The 21,325-nt window shown below is 40.9% G+C and overlaps 1 protein-coding gene across 3 annotated transcripts; it reads right to left on the bottom strand.

Annotated features, from left to right (window-relative positions):
- Positions 1-2,729: 2,729 nt before the first annotated feature.
- tia1l (cytotoxic granule-associated RNA binding protein 1, like) lies at positions 2,730-21,325 on the bottom strand. Of its 3 annotated transcripts, none has more exons than XM_036598541.1 (11): positions 21,140-21,325; positions 18,664-18,760; positions 18,461-18,559; positions 15,988-16,042; positions 14,958-15,045; positions 13,812-13,887; positions 12,052-12,157; positions 11,738-11,836; positions 7,746-7,830; positions 7,010-7,145; positions 2,730-4,722 (listed from the first exon to the last, which is right to left on the bottom strand). In XM_036598541.1, exons 1-11 carry the CDS (start codon positions 21,166-21,168, stop codon positions 4,570-4,572), a joined length of 1,023 nt encoding a protein of 340 aa, XP_036454434.1. In that variant the 5' UTR covers positions 21,169-21,325; the 3' UTR covers positions 2,730-4,569. The 3 variants fall into 3 exon arrangements, with proteins under 3 accessions (XP_036454434.1, XP_036454437.1, XP_036454435.1); XM_036598544.1 differs by having other exon boundaries at positions 2,730-4,719; XM_036598542.1 differs by having other exon boundaries at positions 11,738-11,833.

Genomic DNA, 21,325 nt, shown 5'->3' with positions numbered 1-21,325 from the left:
GGCGGTGCCTTCGCAGCTCCGAGTGCCCCGGTTTATATGGCAAATAGCTTTGCTTTCACGGTTTGTTTACTTTATATAAGCGTGGAAGAAAGTTAAACCACACCATCACGTGTTGGTTCAGAGTTCCAGCAAAGAAGCTGTTTGGTGTTAGAACGTTACGCAAGGTTACATGCAGTCAAAATAGAGTGATAACAGCTTTGTGACATCATGTTTGTTGTGACCAGGCCTGTTGCCATGGATGCAACCTGATGAGGATTCTTAAGGAAAGTCAAACAATGCTGCAAAACACTGAAAGCTGTTTGGCAATACTTTGGGACGCTTAAGGTCACCCTGTCCAATGCCAATTGGGGACTAGAGGGGTATAAAGCCCCCCAGGATTGGGCTGTGGAGCAGTAGAACTGAGTTCTCTGGAGTGATGGAGCTCCATCCAATACCTTTGGGATGAGTTGGAGATCCAGTGATCATCCAACATCAGTACCTGACCTCACTAATGCTCAATCAAATCCTCACAGCAATGTTCCAACATCTAATGTAAAGCCTTCCCAGAAGAGTAGAGGCTGTTACTGCAGCAAACTCATTATTAACACCCTTCATTTCAGAAGAAAGTTGGATACGCAGGTGTCTATAAACTTTTGGACATTTGGGCCAGACGTCCATAAGCAGATTAATCCTAAACCTAGGCTGAAGTCCAAGACTAGGCTTAGTTCACATCCAGGACACCTTCCCTTAGTGTACGTAACCAGCAGACCATGGCAAACATGTAGCATCTGTAAGAGTTTTCGTTCTTGTTCATTGTTTTCACTATTACTACAGAAGGGCAGGACTCTGCAGGCCACTGGAGTTCCGCCACACCAAACTCGTCACTCCATGTCTTTATGGAGCTGATTTGTGTACAGGGGCTCAGTCATGCTGGAACAGGAAAGGCTCTTCCCCAAACTGCTGACACAAAGTTGGAAGCATATAATTTTCTACAATGTCTTTGTATGGCTGTAGCTGCAACATCAACCTTCACTGGAACCAAGGAACCCAAACCCCAAAGAACTGCCCCAGCCCATCATCCCTCCTCCTAACGTTCTGCTGGCATCCACCAAACCCAGATTCATCAGACTGCCAGATAGAGAAGTGTGATTCATCACTCCAGAGAACCTGTCCACTGCTCCAGAGTCCAGTGGTGACGTGCTTTACACCCGTCTAGCCGACATTTGGGGCCCAATCCCATTTCACCCCTCGCCCCTACCACTGAGCCCTTAGCCCTCTGTTTCGCGCATTCACGTCTAGGGGTAGGGTGTCCCACTTCTTGTTGAGATAGAGGGGGAGGGCGAAGTGTTGGGGCTACATGACCCTCCACACGGAGGTTTTTCAGAGACTCCAAACAGAGAGATATGAGGAAAAAAAGGAAACCTGCAAGACGGCTGAACAAGAAACCAAAGAAACCCACAAATGTGAGAATTTTCTCTGTTAAAATAAATACGATAACCGTTAGTTTAATGTTGTTTCAATGTTTTATGATGATTTTCTTCATAACAAGCATAAAAATGTCTCAGTAGCTATCTAGCTAACTTCCCGTTCCACCTTAAACAGGGAACAGGGAAAATTCGAACAAGAAGCTGGTGAATATCTGACTTCAGCTTCACATCACTGAAGAATTAGGGGTGGGTGATAATAAATAATTGCCCCCCTCTTTGAAGGCATATGATGCCCTAAATGTAACTAAAGCCCAGCAGTGAGGAGCTGAACTTTACCCTCCTCTGCTGTCACTGCAGACTGGCAGGGTCGCCTACAGAGCAGCGCTGGTAGCTGTTAATGAAGTGATGCTCTTTTTATTTGAGGGTCCCATTTCAGAGGGAAGATTTCAACCACTACCCTGTAACTCAGTTCCAAGGGGTTAGAGTGACACTCGAAAACAAGGGGTATGGGTAAAAAGAGGGAATGGGACTGGGCCTTTGCATCGCACAGTGATCTCAGGCTTGTGTAAAGCTGCTTGACTGTGGAAACCAATTTCATGAAGCTCCTGCTGCAGTTCTTGAGTTGACGTTGCTTCCAGAGGCAATCTGGAACTCCGCAGTGAGTGATGCTGGCGAGTTTGTGTGGTTTACCACTTTGTGGCCGAGTTGTTATTCCTAGAAGCTTCCATTTCATAATAACAGCACTTACAGTCGGTAGATCAAGCAGGAAAGAAATTTCATGAGTTGACTTAAAGATCCGGTCCTGTGACAGTGCCATGTTTAAACTCACTGAGCTCTTCAGTACCCAATTTACTGCATGGGTACGCGCTTAATTTTATACAGCTGTTAGCAGTAAGTGTAGCTCACTCACTTTGGACAGTCCTTTGGGTGGGCAACATGACACTGTGTCACCATTACTGTGAGAAATGGCATCACAATATACCTTTTCGGAACATATTGTTGATTTATCATTATAAAAAGAACATAATTAGTCCTGGTTAACTGTATTAAGTGCAGTACAGTATGTGAAACAAAATTATCGCACTCAATTCTCGCACTGCATTTGTTCCAGCTTATCAAAATATTTTGCTTTTGCGGTTTGATATGTACTGACCATATGTCATTAAATATATCGTAACATTTTTGCCATATCGCTCCCCCTTAACTAATATAATATATAACTAATATAACTTAACTAAGCGGAATTTGTGACAAACTGGTTAACAAATCAATTTTGGAGATACAAAAAAAAGACAAAACAGACATTTCTTACTTATCAGAGTCTTGGAATACTGGAACAGTATTTTAATGTTATCATTAATGGTTATCAAGTTATTTACACATGGAATCAGAAAAAAAAACAAAACAAAACAAAAAAAAACCCAACTCAAGAGGGAAAAAACAAACAAAAAAAAAAATCAAACAGGACCCTCCAATGAGGTCTAGGAGAAAAATGGAATGAGAGGACAAAAAAATAATAATTCAAACTCAGGAATCAAGATGAACGACAGTACATTTCTTCAGCTTTTTACAAAATACAAATTCAAAACGTTATAGAAAGCAGACTGTCTGATTCATTAGTCCAAAACTACTCGAGTGGAGAGTCAAAAAAAATCGTATTTCAAAAAAAATTAAAGAAAAAAAAAAAGGAAAGAACACAAAAGCAGAGATTTGTTGCTCAGGGATGAAAGCTCTATGCTTTGAGGGCAGAGTGATGACTAACAGCAGGGATGGAGCACAGTGGGATGGTGACCAGACGCCCAGAAGAGAATGAAGGAAAAGAAAAAGAGAGAAATAACACACAAACACACTGGACACAACTCAGGTTTGATATGACCATAAACAGCTGAACCATATGGCTATGTGGCACTATGTCTTTCTGAACTGAATTAAGCTGTGTAGGGAGCATCTTTCGTCGTCTTTTCCGAGCGCGCTCAAAACCCACTCGAGATAATCACTGCCATGCCTACCGTTGTCTTTGGCTTATAAAAATCAAAACACAGTGACAAGCCTGTTCACGTGAGGGTAAAAATGAACGAAACACGGGCTACACAGGAAAAGAAAGGGAAAATTAAAATTGCATATCCAAATGAATCTACCGAACTCCGTAGGTCTTCCAACATGTCAAGAAGAGAGCGAAAACGAGTCAACATAGCCTAAGATTGCCCATGCAATTTACAAGATGGTAAACAAATCCCAATTTACAAGCTCCGACAAAGTAATTCACAACCCCATTTTACACAGAATTACAAAAATATCTTTACATAGAACTTAGAACACTCCGTGTTGTCATAGCCTAATTTAATCTCAGAAAACATGATCCTTAACAACAACAATAAAAAAAGGATGAAGTTTAAACATCAGAGCTTAAAATAAGCCTCGTATATCTCACGTCATAAAAAAGTTAATCGTATTGGAGAACCAAGGGAAGGAGGAGGAAAAAAAATGTGTTGTGTAACATGTTATCATGAATTTTATTAAAAGCTGGAGAAGAAATTAAGAACAATCTGTTACTTCGCTAGAAGTTCTGGTAACTTCAAGACTTCAAGTACATGTCAAGGCCACTGAGGAAGCCTCCTCCACATCAGGAGAAGAATTCTCATAACTTTCAGTTTGGAGATAAAAATGCTCCTGACTACCGAGCCGAGAGGGTGCCGGAAAACCTTACTGGTGCGAATAAAAGAAATGAATGTCCATCGAATAGTATTCAAGTCCTTACAAACATAAGGGGTCCAGAAAAAAGGAAAAAACAAAAAACAACAACAAAAAAAAAAAAACCTGAGGGGCTTTTTACATGAAGACAGTCCTCCTGATTGGGGGCGAATGACGGGGAAGCGTTTCCAATATTAAGTCCACCGTGGGGGGAAATGACCAATGAAAAAAAAAATTACTGTCCAAAGAACTATTTGGGGAGGGAACAAAAAGAAAGAAAGAAACAAAAAAAAAATAGAGAAAAAGGGGCAGCGAGGGCAGGTTAATGATCCAAATATATTGTACACTGGTTAAATGGAGTCCTTTCACACCTCCTCGCTGGCGTATTGGTACATCCTGCTGGAAATTTGCCGCACTGGAGCAGGAGTAGCGCTTGAGCCGAAGGAGGTGGTGGAGGGTGCCCATGTCGTACTTACTTGTAGCCCTGCTGGTTCCAGGCCTGGCCATAGACTCCATAGGTGGGCATTTGCCAGCCATTGGGCACATACTGGCCCATCTGCTGCCCATTGCCATAAGACTGGCCCCAATGGCCGTATGGCTGGGCAGCGTAGCCTGGGTTACTCTGCTGTTGAAAAAGAAGAAGAGAGACCATGAGAACAGGACTTGATTAAGGACTGCCCAGTACTGCATAGATACACCGATCCTTGTTTCTACGCTCATTGTCCATTTTATCAGCTCCACTTACTATATAGGTGCACTTTGTAGTTCTACAGTTACAGACTGTAGTCCATCTGTTTCTCTGCATACTTTGTTAGCCCCCTTTTACCCTGTTCTTCAGTGGTCAGGACTCCCGTGGACCCTCACAGAGCAGGCACTATTTGGGTGGTGGGTCATTCTCAGCACTGCAGTAACACTGACGTGGTGGTGGTGTGTTAGTGTGTGTTGTGCTGGTACGAGCGGATCAGACACAGCAGTGCTGCTGGAGTTTTTAAACACTGTGTCCACTGACTGTCCACTCTATTAGACACTCCTACCTTGTCAGTCCACCTTGTAGATGTAAAGTCAGAGACGATAGCTCATCTGCTGCTGCACAGTTTGTGTTGGTCATCCTCTAGTCCTTCATCAGTGGTCACAGGGCGCTGCCCACAGGACGCTGTTGGCTGGATATTTTTGGTTGGTGGACTATTCTCAGTCCAGCAGTGACACTGAGGTGTTTAAAAACTCCAGCAGCACTGCTGTGTCTGATCCACTCAGACCAGCACAACACACACTAACACACCACCACCACGTCAGTGTTACTGCAGTGCTGAGAATGATCCACCACCCAAATAGTACCTGCTCTGTGGGGGTCCATGGGGGTCCTGACCACCAAGGAGGTGGTCATAATGTTATTCCTGATCTGTGTATATGCTTTGTTCATCCAAGTACAAACAAGGTCGTCCTAAGCTCCTACTGTGTACCATGATTAAGTCCCCCCCACCCTCATCCCAGGAGAAAGGTACATATTTGTACCATTTCATTACTGAATGTTTTAAAACCGAACTATAAAATAAAGAGTCTGGAGACAAGACAGGGTGCGTGGAAACAAAATAAATAAAAAATACATTTTTATAATTAACTGAAAAAAATAACTGCAATTACATATTATGTAATTATGTTCCCTGACTAAAGGTACTGAACACACACGCTTAAGCGTACCACCCCAGTGATGAACAGTACCACCCCAGTAACAGTTTAGGACCCTTTTTAAATGTAAGGTATAACGATTTCAATGCAGTTCTGACAAACAATTTAACATGGAAACTGTAAAAATGTATCACTGATACACCCCTTGCTCTCTCAGAGTGTTTCTCCAGTGCTTCCCCCATCATTATACAGGCCCCAGGCTGCCCACACAACCAAACTGTGGCATCTGCTCTTTTTGGCAAAAATAAAATTCTAAATCTGGCTCAAATCCAATCATTACTACAGTACTGTGATATAGCAGGGTGTAGCAGAGGAGGACTGCCCTGTGCCAGCCTTCTAAAATCTAGAGACAGTTTTCTTTCTTGGTCAGAACAAAGTTTTTCAGCAAACTGAAATATCAGTTCGGGTGGTTTCTCTGAAATATGGTGATGTATCCCAGAGTCAATACAATACGTGAAACCAGCATGGTGTTTCATCTCTGCCTTTCCACTGACAAGAAAGCCGACAAGACGTCCACTTTCTGGGTGTTTGGAGACACAAGCAATCAACTTACAGTATTCTTTAATGCAGATCCGCTGCGAATCTTGTAGACTTGACAGTTCAAACAGTATTAGCATCGTAAACATTTTTCTAGACTTATATGCACATTAGTTTTTGGCCCAGTATGAATTTCAGTCACATATGAATTCTTCAGATATAAATTAACTGACTACTGCATGAACTACTAGACCAATCAAAGAAGGTTTTCTTCAAAATAAATGCAAAACATGGTGTTTACACATGATAGTGTGTTCACTGTATTTGTAAAAAGAAAAAAGTAGTAATATTTCACTATGTGTGGTGATACTGCGATGACATTCCTACAACCCCGTGCATTTGACACCACATATGCAAGACAACGCTGGTAGTGCTGAAGGGTCTACAAATCAGGCCTGAAGAAAAATCTAGAGGAAACACTCCTCTTCCATGAAAACCACTGTCAGTGATCAAAACTACACATCTGGGTTCATCCAATCAGAGTACAATGGTGGGGGGGGGGCTATGGACACCCACACTCAAATGGCTTTTCTGAAAAATTAAGGTCTTTCAGGAGCTGGGTGAGATGTAAAAGCAGAGCCCAGGTTCTACAGGACAGATGGTGAACTAGCGGTATAACCAAGTATGAATGGAGACATTTATATCTTATGGCTAGTTGTGAAGCTTTGACGTTGAGAAGAGGCTGGTACCTGGGGCATGGGCATCTGCTGCATGGCCCTCATGTCCGCGGTTTCCTTTCCCCAGTAGCACTTCACAGTGTGGCCCTCAATGCACGTCCCATTCACCGATACAATGGCGTGAGCCGCACCCTCGTGGGAGTCAAACCTGCAAATGGAAAAAAGACAGACTGTGATTTTGCAGGACACATTTCCGCACGTTTTGATGCTATAAAGCTGCTTTGTGACAAGGCCCGTTGTAAAAAGCGCTCTATAAATAAACATTTGACTTCACGTGATATGAAGGTTTATGTACAGCAAGAACTGTCTAAACCCCCTGCTACATTTGGCCTCGTAAAGCTGAGTGAATTAAGGCTTCTATTCTGGAGAATAATGGCATTTTAATGTATGTATTCAACGTATGTGAAAGCGAGTGCATTATTATCTGATTTTGGCCGTTACCATTTTCTTTAAGTGGTCGTGTAAACAGCGTATGATATCAGGTGAAAGCAGTTTTTGGATTTCGAATCCTGAGTTTTTTTAGTTTATGTATACCTTTATTCTCATCTCTGCGGAAGCAGTGAACACCAGACTTAATTTACCACTACAGCGGCACCAATACACAAGATAATATAAAGAGCAACTGTATATTAGATTTGACGCTACTAGACAATTTAACTTCCTTCTGGCATCATTTGTTGAAATATGCAAAATTATCTGGCAGTGCACAGTAGAAAAAAACCCCAAAACAAAGCAAAAAAACCCTCACCTCACGAATGAGTAGCCTTTATCGGGGAAAACCCTGATCTCCAAGATCTGGCCGAATGGAGAGAAAGTCTGTCTCATCAGCTGATCTGGAGCAAAGAAACAAACAGACGTTAGATTTAGAGCCTAATTCACTTTAAGCGCTCAAACAGCTCTATATGACAAACATGATCTCTATGGACAGACAGACAGACAGACAGACAGACAGACAGACAGGGTAGATAGATAAATAGACAGACAGACAGACTGATAGATAAATAGATAGACAGAAAGATAGACAGACAAGTAGATAGACAAACAGACAGACAGACAGACAGACAGACAGAATAGACAAAGACAGGATTGACAGATAAACAGATAGATGGACAGGATAGATAGAGACAGACAAACAGACAGAATAGATAGACAGACACACAGGATAGACAGACAGATAGACAGGTAGATAGATAGATAAATAGACAGAATAGACAAACAGACCGGACAGACAGACAGATAAATAGACAGATGGACAGGATAGACAGAGACAGACAAACGGACCAGATAGATAGAGACAGACAAACAAACCAGATAGATAGAGACAGACAAACAAACAAGTAGACAGACAGACAGATAGATAGACAAGTAGATAGATAGATAGATAGATAGATAGATAGATAGATAGATAGATAGACAGACAGACAGACAGACAGACAGACAGACTAGATAGAGACAGACAAACAAACAAACAAACAAACAAACAAACAAACAAGTAGACAGACAGACAGATAGAGACAAGTAGATAGATAGATGAAGACAGACAGAATAGGCAGACAGGATAGACAGATAAATAGATAGATAGATGGACAGGATAGATAGACAGGACAGACAGACAGGATAGATAGAGACAGACAAACAAACAAGTAGATAGATAGATAGACAGACACACACACACAGTATAGACAGATAAATAGATAGATGGACAGACAGACAGACAGACAGACTGACTCATGGGAAGTCAGGGAAGTGAAAGGTACAAGTTGCACCACACTTTTGTCACAACAGCGTTTTCTGCAGGAAATCCCATCATAAGCATTTATCATCACTTAAAGTAACACGTTTAACACATTTTCATTTTATTGCCTGCAATTTGCACAAAAAGCCGATGGAAACGTATCTACTGTTAATAAAGCTTTCCTCTTTTTTCTCTCTGCATAAACACCCACTGAACCACCCACACGCTTCTATGCCTTCATCTGTCCATCAGACGCCAGTGAAAGAACCCCACACACACACACACAATCAACTCTGGTTTAGAAAACGACTGTGAAACCAGGACATGGCAGCCAAAAGAATAGCTGGCTTGCTTTAAGATGCAGCAAACGACCCATCGTCACCTGCTCAAAGTGCGAAGTTCACCAACCTTCTGCGAGTAAACCTCAGCCAAACTGGAGGTCACAGACAAACTGTTGACAGAAAGGTCCCATGAGGGGGGACGCATTTCACAGACATTAATAACCGGATTCCCAATGCGATCATTTAAAGCCCACCTAATGAAGTTTTAGGTGTTTCCCAGACAAAATATATCCCATCCAAATATAAGTGACAGGTGATCACAGTTACAGAGCAACACGAGCTACACTAATCACGATTTGATTAATAATAGATTCAGAACTCTCCTATAATATTTTCAATGACGATAAATAACTAACCATGTTGCACAGCCTATTAGAGGTTGGTGTACTGGGAATGTCAGGGTGGCAGCAATTTTTAAAATAATATTAACATCCTTTTAAAAAGAACAGAAAAATAACACCACTTCCATCTCATAATGCCCACAAACTCAAATTTGGCCAGTATAAAGTGTCTAATTTTCAACCATGTTTGAACCAAATAAACATGTTTATACACTGAGAGTGCAGAGTCACTGCACAGTCGTTAAGTGTTTGACTTTGTTATCAGTTCTGTGTCCTCTAGCCCTTCACAAGTGGTCAGCTTCTGGCCAGAGGACCGTAATCGGTTGGATATTTTTGGCTGTCGGGCTACTCAAACAGTTTACACAGTGACTCTTTTGAACATGCTCTTTAGGAATCATCTTAGAACAGAATTGCTCTAACAGTCAAAAACAGACATTTTAAAACCCCTAAATTTTATAAATCTATATTAAGACTTTGAGGATCTGTAGGAACTCTCATTAAGCATGCTGGTGTGGGTCGACTATGACGCTGAAAGGGCTGGTGTGGGTTAAGTTGCTTGCAGCCTGAAGTGTTTTAACATCAGAGCTGCATTAGATTGCATAACTTGTAGATACAGCTGATTCCACGCAGCATATTGTCTTATTTTGGCATCACAATGCACCGCCAGACACCTTTTACAGCCTGGATGATTATCGAGACAGAAAGAGGTAAATGGCTTTGGGATGAGAATACACAGGAGGGCAATTATAATTGTATAATTGTTCGTTACAAGATTAGTAAATTGATATTTGATGCTTTGATAAACATTCATTTTCCATAGATTCATTTTATGTTCATTTCCCACTTCAGCGGCTGCTGGTATGCCATACTGACACATCTGAATTAAGTAGGGCAGTGCTAAACAAATTAGGGAAAATGATGGATATGACTGCAATTAAAATTGCAACTACTTTGCTGTAAATTAACATCCAGGACTGTATTTTGGCCAAGACCACCAGCATGGCCACTTTTTCCCGTCTTAAGCCCAGAGATGGCAGTCTACTTCAAACAACGGAAATGTCGAAAAAACTGAACAGAAGCGCTCCTGGGTAGCCAACCGTCTAAGTGTTGGCCCTATCATCAGGAGATCACGAGTTCGATCCCTGGTGATGCTACAGCCGTCCGTAGCCGGGAGTCCAAGAGAGCACAACTGGCCTCGCTCTCTCTGGGTGAGTAGGACGGCCCCCTCCTCTCCCCCCACCACTTAACGCGATGCTAGTCAGCGCAGGCGTCTGTTAGCTGACGTAACAGATCTGGCGGTTGGCGCTTTCCTCTGAGCGCGTTCAGCTGTCCAATGACGTTGCGTGAGCGGCAGTTCGAAAAGATGCGGTGGCTTCACAGGTCTTGGAGGAAGCCTGTGTTAGCCTTCACCCTCCTAGCGTTGTGTGTAGAGAGTGTCGTGTGATTGGGGGAGTCCTAACTAGCGGGTGGAACTGGAAATGACTAAATTGGGGGAAAAAATTGGGGAAAAATCCCCAAAAAAATTTTTTTAATAAAATAAAAATAACCAAAAGCCCACTGCATGATTAGAGGTCTTTGCTTCTTGAAATGGTTCTTCAGATTGATGAAGAATGTGCTGTTGATTGTTCTATACAGAACCTTTTTGAAAACGGTCCACATTGCACCCAAAGGTGTCAAGCTTGTAACCATAAAAGAACCCTTTTGGGTGCTATATAAAGCTCATTTCAAAAAGGTTCTATAAAGTACCGTCTATATCACATTCATGCACATTTATCAACTCAAAGAACCCTTTAATTATGCAAAGGGTTCTGAGTGTTCACGGTTCTACATAAAAAATTTTTTTTACTAAAGAACCCTTGAAGCACTATCTTTAAGAGTGTAGTAACAACCGAAGAACCTGTTTGGGTGCTATATAGAACTCATTTCAAAAAAGGTTCTATATAGTACTATATATAGCACATTCATGCACATTTTTCATCAACCCGAAGAACCCTTTCGTGATGCGAAGAACCCTTTCGTGATGCAAAGAACCCTTTCGTGATGCAAAGAACCCTTTCGTGATGCAAAGAACCCTTTAATCATGCAAAGTGTTCTCTGAATGATCATGGCTCTATATAGAACAATTTTCTGTACTAAAGACCTTGATTACCCATTATTTTTAAGTGTGTACAGTTAAATTTGTCATGCTTGTGATTTGAAAACTGCACTATTTCAACATAAAAGCGTTTAATCTTTCAGCCCTAAAGGAGGGTTTTATCACCAAACTTGCACTGCGGAACTAGATAACCATCGCAAGAGACCGAGGCTGAAGAACACAACAAACCTGTCAGGCCAGAGGTGACTCCTCCACAGTACACGGTGCAGTTACTGGGGCTGGACTGGTTCAGCACCTCCTCATAGGACAGGTGCTTGGTGTTGCCTGCTTACAAAGGTGAAATGAGGACAGCAGGGTCAATACTTAGAACAGTTAGGTTCAAATAAAGGGTTCTGTCCAAACCTATAAAGATTTGCTCTTCTTCTAACAGCTAAAAGGATGAGGTTTCTTTTTTCTACTTCATTTAAATGGTCAGCGTTAAATATATGACATCATCTTCTCAAACACAAGCATCACAAATGACATTCGTCTGAAACACTCACTCTCATTGGATTTGGGTGCAGGTGGTTTCCTGGTAGCCCAGTTGGTTCTGATCTGCCTTCCTCCCAGCCACTGGCCGTTCATCTGCTGAATGGCATTCTCTGCATCCTATCAGATGAGGAACACAAAATAAATTGAATCAAATCAGTCATATGGCAAACAGAGAAGCTAATTTATCACTGGAAAAACAATATCCTGCTACTCACTTTCAATTCTGATATTAATTAGCAGATGAATCACTTATTAAATGAGGAAAACAATACAGTTTGGAGTGCCATACTACTGATACTACTAATACTGACTTTACTACTGTTTTTACCATGTGAAGACAAAACATACAGACCACCTGCTCAGTGAAACACCAATTCTGTTTTAACAGAACTGTATAACGTAAACATCTTGCTTGTTTTTGTGAGTAAGTATGTTTATACTTTCCTGCTCTGAAGCGCAAAAGCCTAAATGTGGGCACATGGCAAAGGACGCACCGTTAAAGACGAGACTGAAGGCAGAGACAGCGCAGTTATCGTCACTAAATGTTAGGCTAGGCCAGAGGTCGGCAACCCAGATGTTACGAAGAGCCATTTTATCCTTTTAACAAAAGTCAAACCACCTTGGGAGCCACAGCACTTTATGTCCATTTATTAAAGTAATGTTTACCATCTTGGCTGTTAATATGTCTCAGTATGTGTTAATGTACTAGTATAGAATAAAAAATTCAATATAAACAAAACGCAGATTTACTTTGCTCTGCTTTAAGCTTCAGCTCAGCTATAGCTGCTTTTCTCACATCTCCCGCAGGAAACTTTTCCGCAGAAGTAGAATACTTTCTTTTAAAATCTCTCAACATTTGACTTTTTACGAGGCTTCTCATTCTCCAGCTTCTTGTTCAAATTTTCCCGTTCCACATCTCTAACCTCCGGATGTACCTTCTGCACCATTTAAGGTGGAACGGGATGACAAGCGGACTTCAGCTTTACGACTTTTCAGTGTGACAGTTTCTCATTGCAGATTAATCGTAACAGGAAACCAGCTGGAGTGATTATAAACGCAAATAAGTCCATTTGTCTCCAAATTATCAAAGTTCGTCTTAAATCTCTCTCTTTACCGCTACGTTAGCTAATAACTAGATGAGACTTATCTGTGTTGCTATGGTGACCAGCAGTCTGTGCCGACCTTCAGGGTTAAAGGGTGAATCAGCAGTTCTACATTAACTCCAGCGTTTTAGCCCTTTAATTGTTAAACTGTGTTGAACGATCAGCAGAGCTTTATTTTACTGTAAAGGAGGATTATTTTATTTTTACCTACAAATCTAATTCTGCTGTGGAGCCACAACAGGGCAATAAAACAGCCGCATGTTGCCCGACCCCTGGGCCAGGCTAATGTTAGCGAGTTCCAGAACCACAGAAAATATATTTCTTGGACAAACTAATGTATAACATGGCACACCGTTCACTGAAGAGGGAAAAGAAGCTCATTCGCTCATCCGAAGCCGTCTCCATTATGTTACTCATCTGACATGAAGAGCTCAGTAAGTTATTTTGCTAAGTTTTTGTGCAACACCAGCGCTGTCACCTAAAAAAGTACTTTAATTTCAGCTGAAATCTGTCTATTCTTTTTTTGCCCTTCTCTGCGGTTAACCAGCTATCTGTTCTTAAACTCTTCCGGACACTTGAACATCAAAATTAGTCGGAATGCATGTCCCTAGTCTGCAGTGATGTGGCCCTCCCCACCCACCCTCGCCTCAGAGGCTACAATTATTTACCCATTTGTTGATGAAGGAGATAAAGCCATATCCTTTGGACTTTCCAGTAGCCAGGTCTTTCACCACACGAGCATCACTAGAAGAAAACACAAATCAGTAACAGACAGTGGAACAGATGGAAGATCTCTGCATTTTAGACATTTGGAACAGTGTATATCAACCACTTGGCCCCTGAACAGCGATCTGAATGTTCAAACCAGCGACCCGGCTGAGCAGGAAAGTGAGGAGACCAAACTAGATATACATGAAGCTGAATTATAGAAATTAAACTATGTATACTTAATTTACAAATTCTACTACACTACTCTAAACCAGGTGTTCTCAGCCCACTTCTAACAGAAAGCATTAAGAAAAACAAAACTTTTTTGCTTAAAAAATATTTTGGGCCAATTTCCAACACAGTGTAGTTGAGGAGCCCATCCTGTATCAGTAAACATATACCATCAACAGATTATGTTAACATGAGGTTGTTTTGTGCCAAAACGTACGCAGAACGTTGGTAAATGAAATGTCAGAGGAAGTACTTTGTTTTTAGACACAAGGGGCAAAAATCCCATGAAGCTGCTTTGTGCACTGTTGTGGCACAGCTTGTCTTAATATTGCTGATTTCTACTTTGTACACTTTGTTTCACGATGAATGGACCAAAAGAAATGGCTCAGAATTACTCGGAAAAGAGTACTGACTTGTATCAAAAGTAAAGGACATTTTTCCCTTGTCCTGTATTTATTTAGAATATATACATAAATGAAGGAAAATACCTTCTTTACTTTTAATGTAAGTCAACAGAACAAGAACTTTTTCCAAGTAATTTTGGGGCATTTCTTCGATTTATATCTATATATCTATATATATATATATATATATATATATATATATATGAAAGAAACCCAGCTCTATGTATTCATGTATGTTTAGGAATACATGAAAACCTTGCAACTCCATATTTGTCTTTAACTGTCTTATGTTTTACAGTGTCTTCAAATTTCATGATGAACTGACCAACAGAAACATTCCTCCATTACTCAGAATAAAAATCAGTAGCAGACATTAAGAGTTTAGGACATTTTGTTCTTCTCTTGTGTTGCACAAGGGCAATTTAATGGCATCTCAATCAACTACAGAACAGCACTAAAACGTTCACTCACGATATTTTCCCAAAGGGAGCAAAGGCAGCTCTGACATCATCTGTGGAGATTTCTGGGCTCAGGTCACCAACAAAGACATGGAAGTGATCTGAGGTGGGAAAAAGAAAGGGTGCACAGAGTTAGCCATTGATTAAAGGGCCCATATCACTAATTATGGGACATTCATGGGTGTTTCTGGTACCTAAACCAGCATAAATCATTTTTACAAGGTCATTTTCCAACTTTGCCTTCAAGACTGATAGGTAAAATAACTCTGTTCTCATTGGCTGTCATTTATTCTACCTCAATCAAAAAGCAGTACAGGCAGAAACAACTCATCTTACAGAGCAATTCCTCCAATATTTCTAAATTTCTCCATTATTCAGTGATCGAGATGCAAACTAGGTCATTCAGAGTGGTTTGATGTGAAGTGATTCATTGTAGAGAAACTTAGACTTTGATTTCTTTATAATGGTGGCGATAGGAACCAGACTTCACAACGTCCACAATTCAAATTTAGCCATTTAAATTACTCTCAGGTATCAAGCAGATCATTTCAGGAGCAATAAATTCCTGAGACGTCTGGTTCCTATCGCTACCACTGAGAACGATTCTGACTCTGCAAGTTTCTCTAGAACGGAGCGTTTCATATCAATCCAATCTGAATAACTTTGAAATTCTGGAAAAAAGGGTGGATTTCCCCTTTAAATTCATACTGAATGGGCAGAGCTAAACTGCCTTAGGCTGAATAGGTGAATATGCAAATACACTGCTTTGCGTGACCTGGAATAAACTAGCTTAGTCTCCTCATATAAACTCTAAATAGAGTGTACAGTACAAATGCAGACCTATAAAATTCTGCCTATGTTTATGTACGACATCAAACTCTTATTCACGAATTTCTTTATTTTAAAAACTGGGTTTTTCATGATATGAGCCCTTTAAGGAAAAGCATTCTTGACGCGAAGGGCAGGCTGCCAACGGGACGCGCTAATCACACTCCTGTACAACAACAAATCAAGGACTGCTGGATCTCAGTATCAGCACTTACTGCTTGTGTCTTTCTTCTGGCTGCTTGGCATTGAGGCCCAGTTGACTTTCATGTCCTGCGAGGATGAGAAAAGATACGGAAAACAAAATAAAAAACATTTGAGGGAGTAACATTCGAACTCACACACACAAAGAGAACCTCCAACTTACTTAGCGTGACAATAACGTGAGTCTCCAAACGTAGAAACAGACTGACGAACAAAATAATTATAAAATTCATAAAATAAACAAAACTAAAAAATAAAAAAAATCCAAATCAGAAAAAAGGAAAAAATTCCGGGCGATCACTCAAGGCATCAAAAAAACTACCAAAAATATTAAGAAGAAAAAAAAATAATCTGTAAATATTGCTACGGAGTAAAAAGGTCTAGAGACTTACAACAGAGTGACACTATCAACTTGTATTACTCCTCAAACGGTCCTTCATTACCTGTTGAGGATAAAATATTTGCACTGAATATATTTCTGCCAAGGCGTCTCTGAAGAAGAAGGCCTGGTGTGGGTGCAGAGATGGTGTGATGATAAGATGTGCAGAGGACTAAGCACAGCGGTAAAAAGAATGAGGCCAACGTTCACATTATAAGGGTTCCTCCCAAAATATGGATCTAGAACTAAACGAGGGTGGCTTGTTTTCTTCCCTACAGGGAGAAACCTTCATAATAACTCTAACATCAGTAGATGTGACTCGACGGTGACTAAACTAATCGGTGGAAAGAACAATTGAGCAATGAATTCAGGTTGGACCTGTGAGCTGTACTCGAGTCTAATCCTCTTAGGTAAGGACGGCGGGTCCATTACTACGCAATGCAGCCACCTACCAGACTTCTGCATATTTGTGTGGCGAAGTAAACTTACAATTCTCGTCTGCTCGTTCTGAGGAGCTCAGGCTGGCTTTACACTGTGCAACTTTCATGCAACTACTTGCATGTCAGTTACACACAGCAAATTGAAACGAAAGTTGCATGCAACACATTTGACTGCTCCAAAAGTTAGCAGAACCCCCAAATAAAACATCATCTGTTTACTTTCTTGTCCACCATTCCACTAAAATCAATGGTTTCAAGCATGCTGTGCAACTGTTGCAGCTGAGTTTCAAATGCGTTGCAAGACACGGTACATTACGCGACTCTGGCGCAATTTAGTTTGAAATAGTGTTGCATGAAAGTTTTACCGTGCACAACCAGCCTTAGAGGGTGCATGTTTGGATAGGTGCAGTGGTAAAATTAAAAATAAAAATTATTCTGGAAACTTATATGCAAATATATCTACACACTGCAAACAGAGCCAGACTGATAAGTGTTGGCAGATAATATTGGCCAATAACAAGCCACGCTTTTATCAGTACAGGCAATAACAATTACCAATAATTAGCCCCTTTTTTGGTCACAGTATTGCCAGGATTCGAGCTTATGATCACGCAACAATAAGGAGAAGATTGCGCCACTGAGAAACTCAAAAGGAGACCCTTTTCTGATGGCAATTGATGTCAAATCACTAATAATGGGTTATTTGTGATTTGACAGCAATTGCCATCAGAATTGGCATCGGCCTCGATTTTCAGTAATTTTCATGGTTCATTATCAATAACTACAGACTGCATATGTAATATCATACATATCACAGCCTTTTATTTGTTATTATGCAATACAGGTGTATATTAATGTGTATATTTTGAGACAAATGTGCAAATTATATATATATATATATATATATATATATATAATATTTTGCATATGTAAGTACTACAAGGGGGCTACGCTCCTAGGCTTTTCACTCACCTTCGCACCTGTGTAAATGTGATGAGACAATTTCTCCTCATAAAATAAGATTTCTAAGTAGATTATAACTCACTTTCAATTGTTAATGCACCCTCTTTTGCTTTTATTGTCATAACAAAAACTAACACAGGCTCTAAGGCCTCTAGATCTCTCTTTCTGACTTATACTAGTTGCTCCATTTGCGGATTAGATGAAACATTTCCATAATAAGCGCAAAAATCAAAGACAAGAGTAAAACGCAGGACCTTTTATCAGAAGGTCGGTGCTGCTGGGTTGTTTAGGACTGAACAAATGGTTAGCATGACCTTTATCTGCTGTTTGTGCCCAGTAAGGATGAGTGTCTAAAAATACAGAGATTTCTAAACGGTTTTTGGCTTAAACTCATGATTTCTAGGAAAAGGGTTTAACATTACACTGAGTTTCTTCACACTCACATCTCATTGGCGGTTCTCAAACTCTTTATCTGACACCTTTACTTTCAAGAGTCTGGTATAATGCTATTGATTTGGTTGTGGCTATTAGAAGAAATGCTGCAAGAACAACGATTCAAAAGTTGAATGCACGTCACTTACCTGTTCAGAAAACCAGCAAAATGAGTGGCATAGTTTCTCAAATGAACGTGTGTGTAAAAATTCCGATAACGTCAGATCTATCGTCCCCCCCCAAACTACTCCTGCTGATCTTAAGCCGTCTTACCTTTCCTAATATTTTCCTCCCGTTCATGGCGGCCAGCGCAGCGGCAGCATGCATGTGCTCATAGAACTCCACGAAGCAGTAAGGATCATTTCCTGCAGTCTGAAAAGAAAAGAAAGAAACCCACTCTGCGTCAAACGTCTCCATCCCACGAGCAGAAACCTGCCGCCATCTGCTAAAGCCATGTTCCGCTCACTGCTACTCACATCAATGATCATTTTGCAGCTCTTGCAGGGGCCGATCTGGGTGAACACCTGTAAGATGAGGGCCTCCGTCACGTCCCTTGAGAGGTTCCCCACATACCTGAGGAAAAGAAGCAGATCAGTCAGAGATATTGGGACTAAGCAAGCCTGATAAAACTGGATATCATGATATTGGATGAACATATTGAAGTATAAGATGATATTTAAGTGCAGCATCAATAAACTTAACGAGCCTATCCTTTCTGAATGCTGCAACTTTTAAGAGAGCATTTCTAAACTTGGTAAAGCTGGTTTTGATCGATTTTGTTCTATTTAAAACAGGTTTTCTGCAGTTAAACTCTTGCCCAGTAGTTTATTCCTATTATAACTATTTTAATTCTATTTCATGCTCTTTTCTCATGGTATCCAAAATCTGACAGTTAGCAGGAATGTGGATCCCTCAGATTGTTTACAGTGAACAGTTTAAAATTAAATTATAAATATATAATAAATAGCAGTTTTTCCTTCCTGTCTGGTTAGTATTTACAAGATTCCCATCCATGTCATTTTTAGAGATGTGCTGATATGGTAGTTTTGGGCCAGCGCCTGGTATTTTTTGTGCGTACATAACCGCCTATGCAGATGTTGACTTGGATTAACATTAGCGCTGTAAAATGAATAAAAGGCAAATATTTTATCTAGCATCACCTGAACGTTCAACTCTTCCACTGAACAACGAATACACTGTCAAGTATCAGTTTGAAATATCCACTGATCTAAATTTTAATCTAATTTATTTTTTAAAGCAATAATCTGCTGATTGATTATATTATCAAGCACTCCTATTTATTTTAAGAGACAAAAAACACAAAAAATGGAGTTAAATCAAATGAACCATATCATTAATGTCACCTTATGGTAATGATAATGAATTAAAATGTCTTAAATATCACCTGATATCATGATACTTGAAGGGGAACTCTTAATTTTCCAAAACTCCAGATAATTAATTATTTGATATGTAATCAAAATCGCTCAGAGTGGTTTGGTGTGAAACGCCTTTTTCTAGAGACACTCACCGAGTCAGAAGTGTTCACAGCGGTGGTGACAGGAACCAGACGTTCACCTCTAAAACCTCCCTCATATCACGTTATTACACGAAATGGTTATGAATTCACTGCCTGATGTCTGAGACACTGTTTTGTGACAGTTCTGTGATAAAGTTTTGGCCTAAATTGTCTTATTAACCCCTTTATTTGAACCCATTCATGGCGGGAGGGGCAGATGCAGGGCGTTGAGAGTCAAAATAGTCCCAAAAGAAAACGTATGTCTTCAGATTTCACCACCATCATCAACACTGCATGTAAAATTCACCTGAGGTCACTTGTAGGTTCACTGGGGGTTTTGGACAGTAAATGGAATGGATATATTTGTGTTGTGTGAAATTTGAGACTTTATAGTAAACCATTTCAAACCAAACCACCCCGAACGACTCTGGTGGCATGATGACCTACTAACACGTTAACAACGGAAAAATTTTGAAAAAATCGGTGGAATTCCCCTTTATTTGTATGAGCCCTACACGGGCCATGCTTAAAGCTCCGTGAGAGAAAGGCAGCACTTCTGCCACGTTTTCACCTCAGCTAGCCAGCTAAGTTAATCCATCTACCGCTCTGCTGACTGGTGAAAACCTCGGGAAAACGGGGATAGTGAGTGGAACCTCCTCGGGTTCATCTTTAACTCGATTATGGAAAACATCTCACGAAAATGAAGCTTTTTTGAGCGCCAAATCGGCAACCGGCGCTGCTCGGGGGGCAAAAGCGAAACTAACAAAAACGCACCCATCCAGGCCAAACCCGGCTTTAGGTCAGCCCAGATGAGCCTAGCTCGAGTAAATATACGTTGTTATGAGCAAAAAGTCAACCTGAGTGCAGCTGATGTCCCTTTTCGTCAGCTTTTTTGTTCGAAATTTCCGTTCCACCTTAAATGGAACAGGCGCCAGAATGTAACAGCTGCACCACTTAAGGTGGAACGAGGAAATTCGGAACAAGAAGCTGGTAGCAAAGCCTCGCTTCATGACCTGGTTTATTGGGGTTAGTTGAGCTGGGTTACGGCTTTTATTGTCCAGATATTTCCAGTCCGGGTCCCTTTTGTTTAAGACACCCCTGACCGTACAACGGCTACACCGCATTTTTCCGGCCGGCTGGCCGAGTTTGGGCGCTTTAGCCCGCTTAAAAATCACATTTATGTTGATTTCGGCCGCTTTTAGTGCACCAAACACCTCCTGCTTTAACGTTAAACACCGCCTTCCTTCGTTTTATGCCGCTATCTCTGCTTGCCAGGCAGAGTTTCGGCGTTTTATAGCGAGTTTTCGCCGCTTTGTGTGCCGCATGATGCTAAGCTAACGGGGCCCATTCGCCGCTACGGCTTAGCTTAGCTTAGCATAGCATAGCATAGCATGGCTCGCTTTTGTGATGATAACGGGCTTCTTTCTACTCACAGTGTCTTGGGCTGGTCGTCGTCCATCATCCTGCCGTCTGAGCGAGTCAAACCTTCGGTCGAAATGTTATATTTTCGAGGTTACCGATGATTTAAATCAGCCGGATCGCCGTCTTTTTGTGCTAAAGAGAAAACGCTAGAAGAACTTCCTCTAACGTTACTCTACATACGCAACCGTGTGACGTCG

Source organism: Colossoma macropomum, unplaced genomic scaffold (genome assembly GCF_904425465.1).
Source record: "Colossoma macropomum unplaced genomic scaffold, Colossoma_macropomum, whole genome shotgun sequence".
In the NCBI taxonomy this organism is placed as follows: domain Eukaryota; kingdom Metazoa; phylum Chordata; class Actinopteri; order Characiformes; family Serrasalmidae; genus Colossoma; species Colossoma macropomum.
This window is presented reverse-complemented; position numbering and strand designations above follow the sequence as displayed.

Coding starts and splice junctions, on each gene's coding strand:
- tia1l (XM_036598541.1), bottom strand. CDS start 21,168: ATGATGGACGACGACCAGCCCAAGACACT. Junction 11,837..12,051: donor TGCACCCAAATCCAATGAGA/GTGAGTGTTTCA, acceptor CACCTTTGTAAG/CAGGCAACACCAAGCACCTG. Junction 7,831..11,737: donor AGTCACCTCTGGCCTGACAG/GTTTGTTGTGTT, acceptor TCTTTGCTCCAG/ATCAGCTGATGAGACAGACT.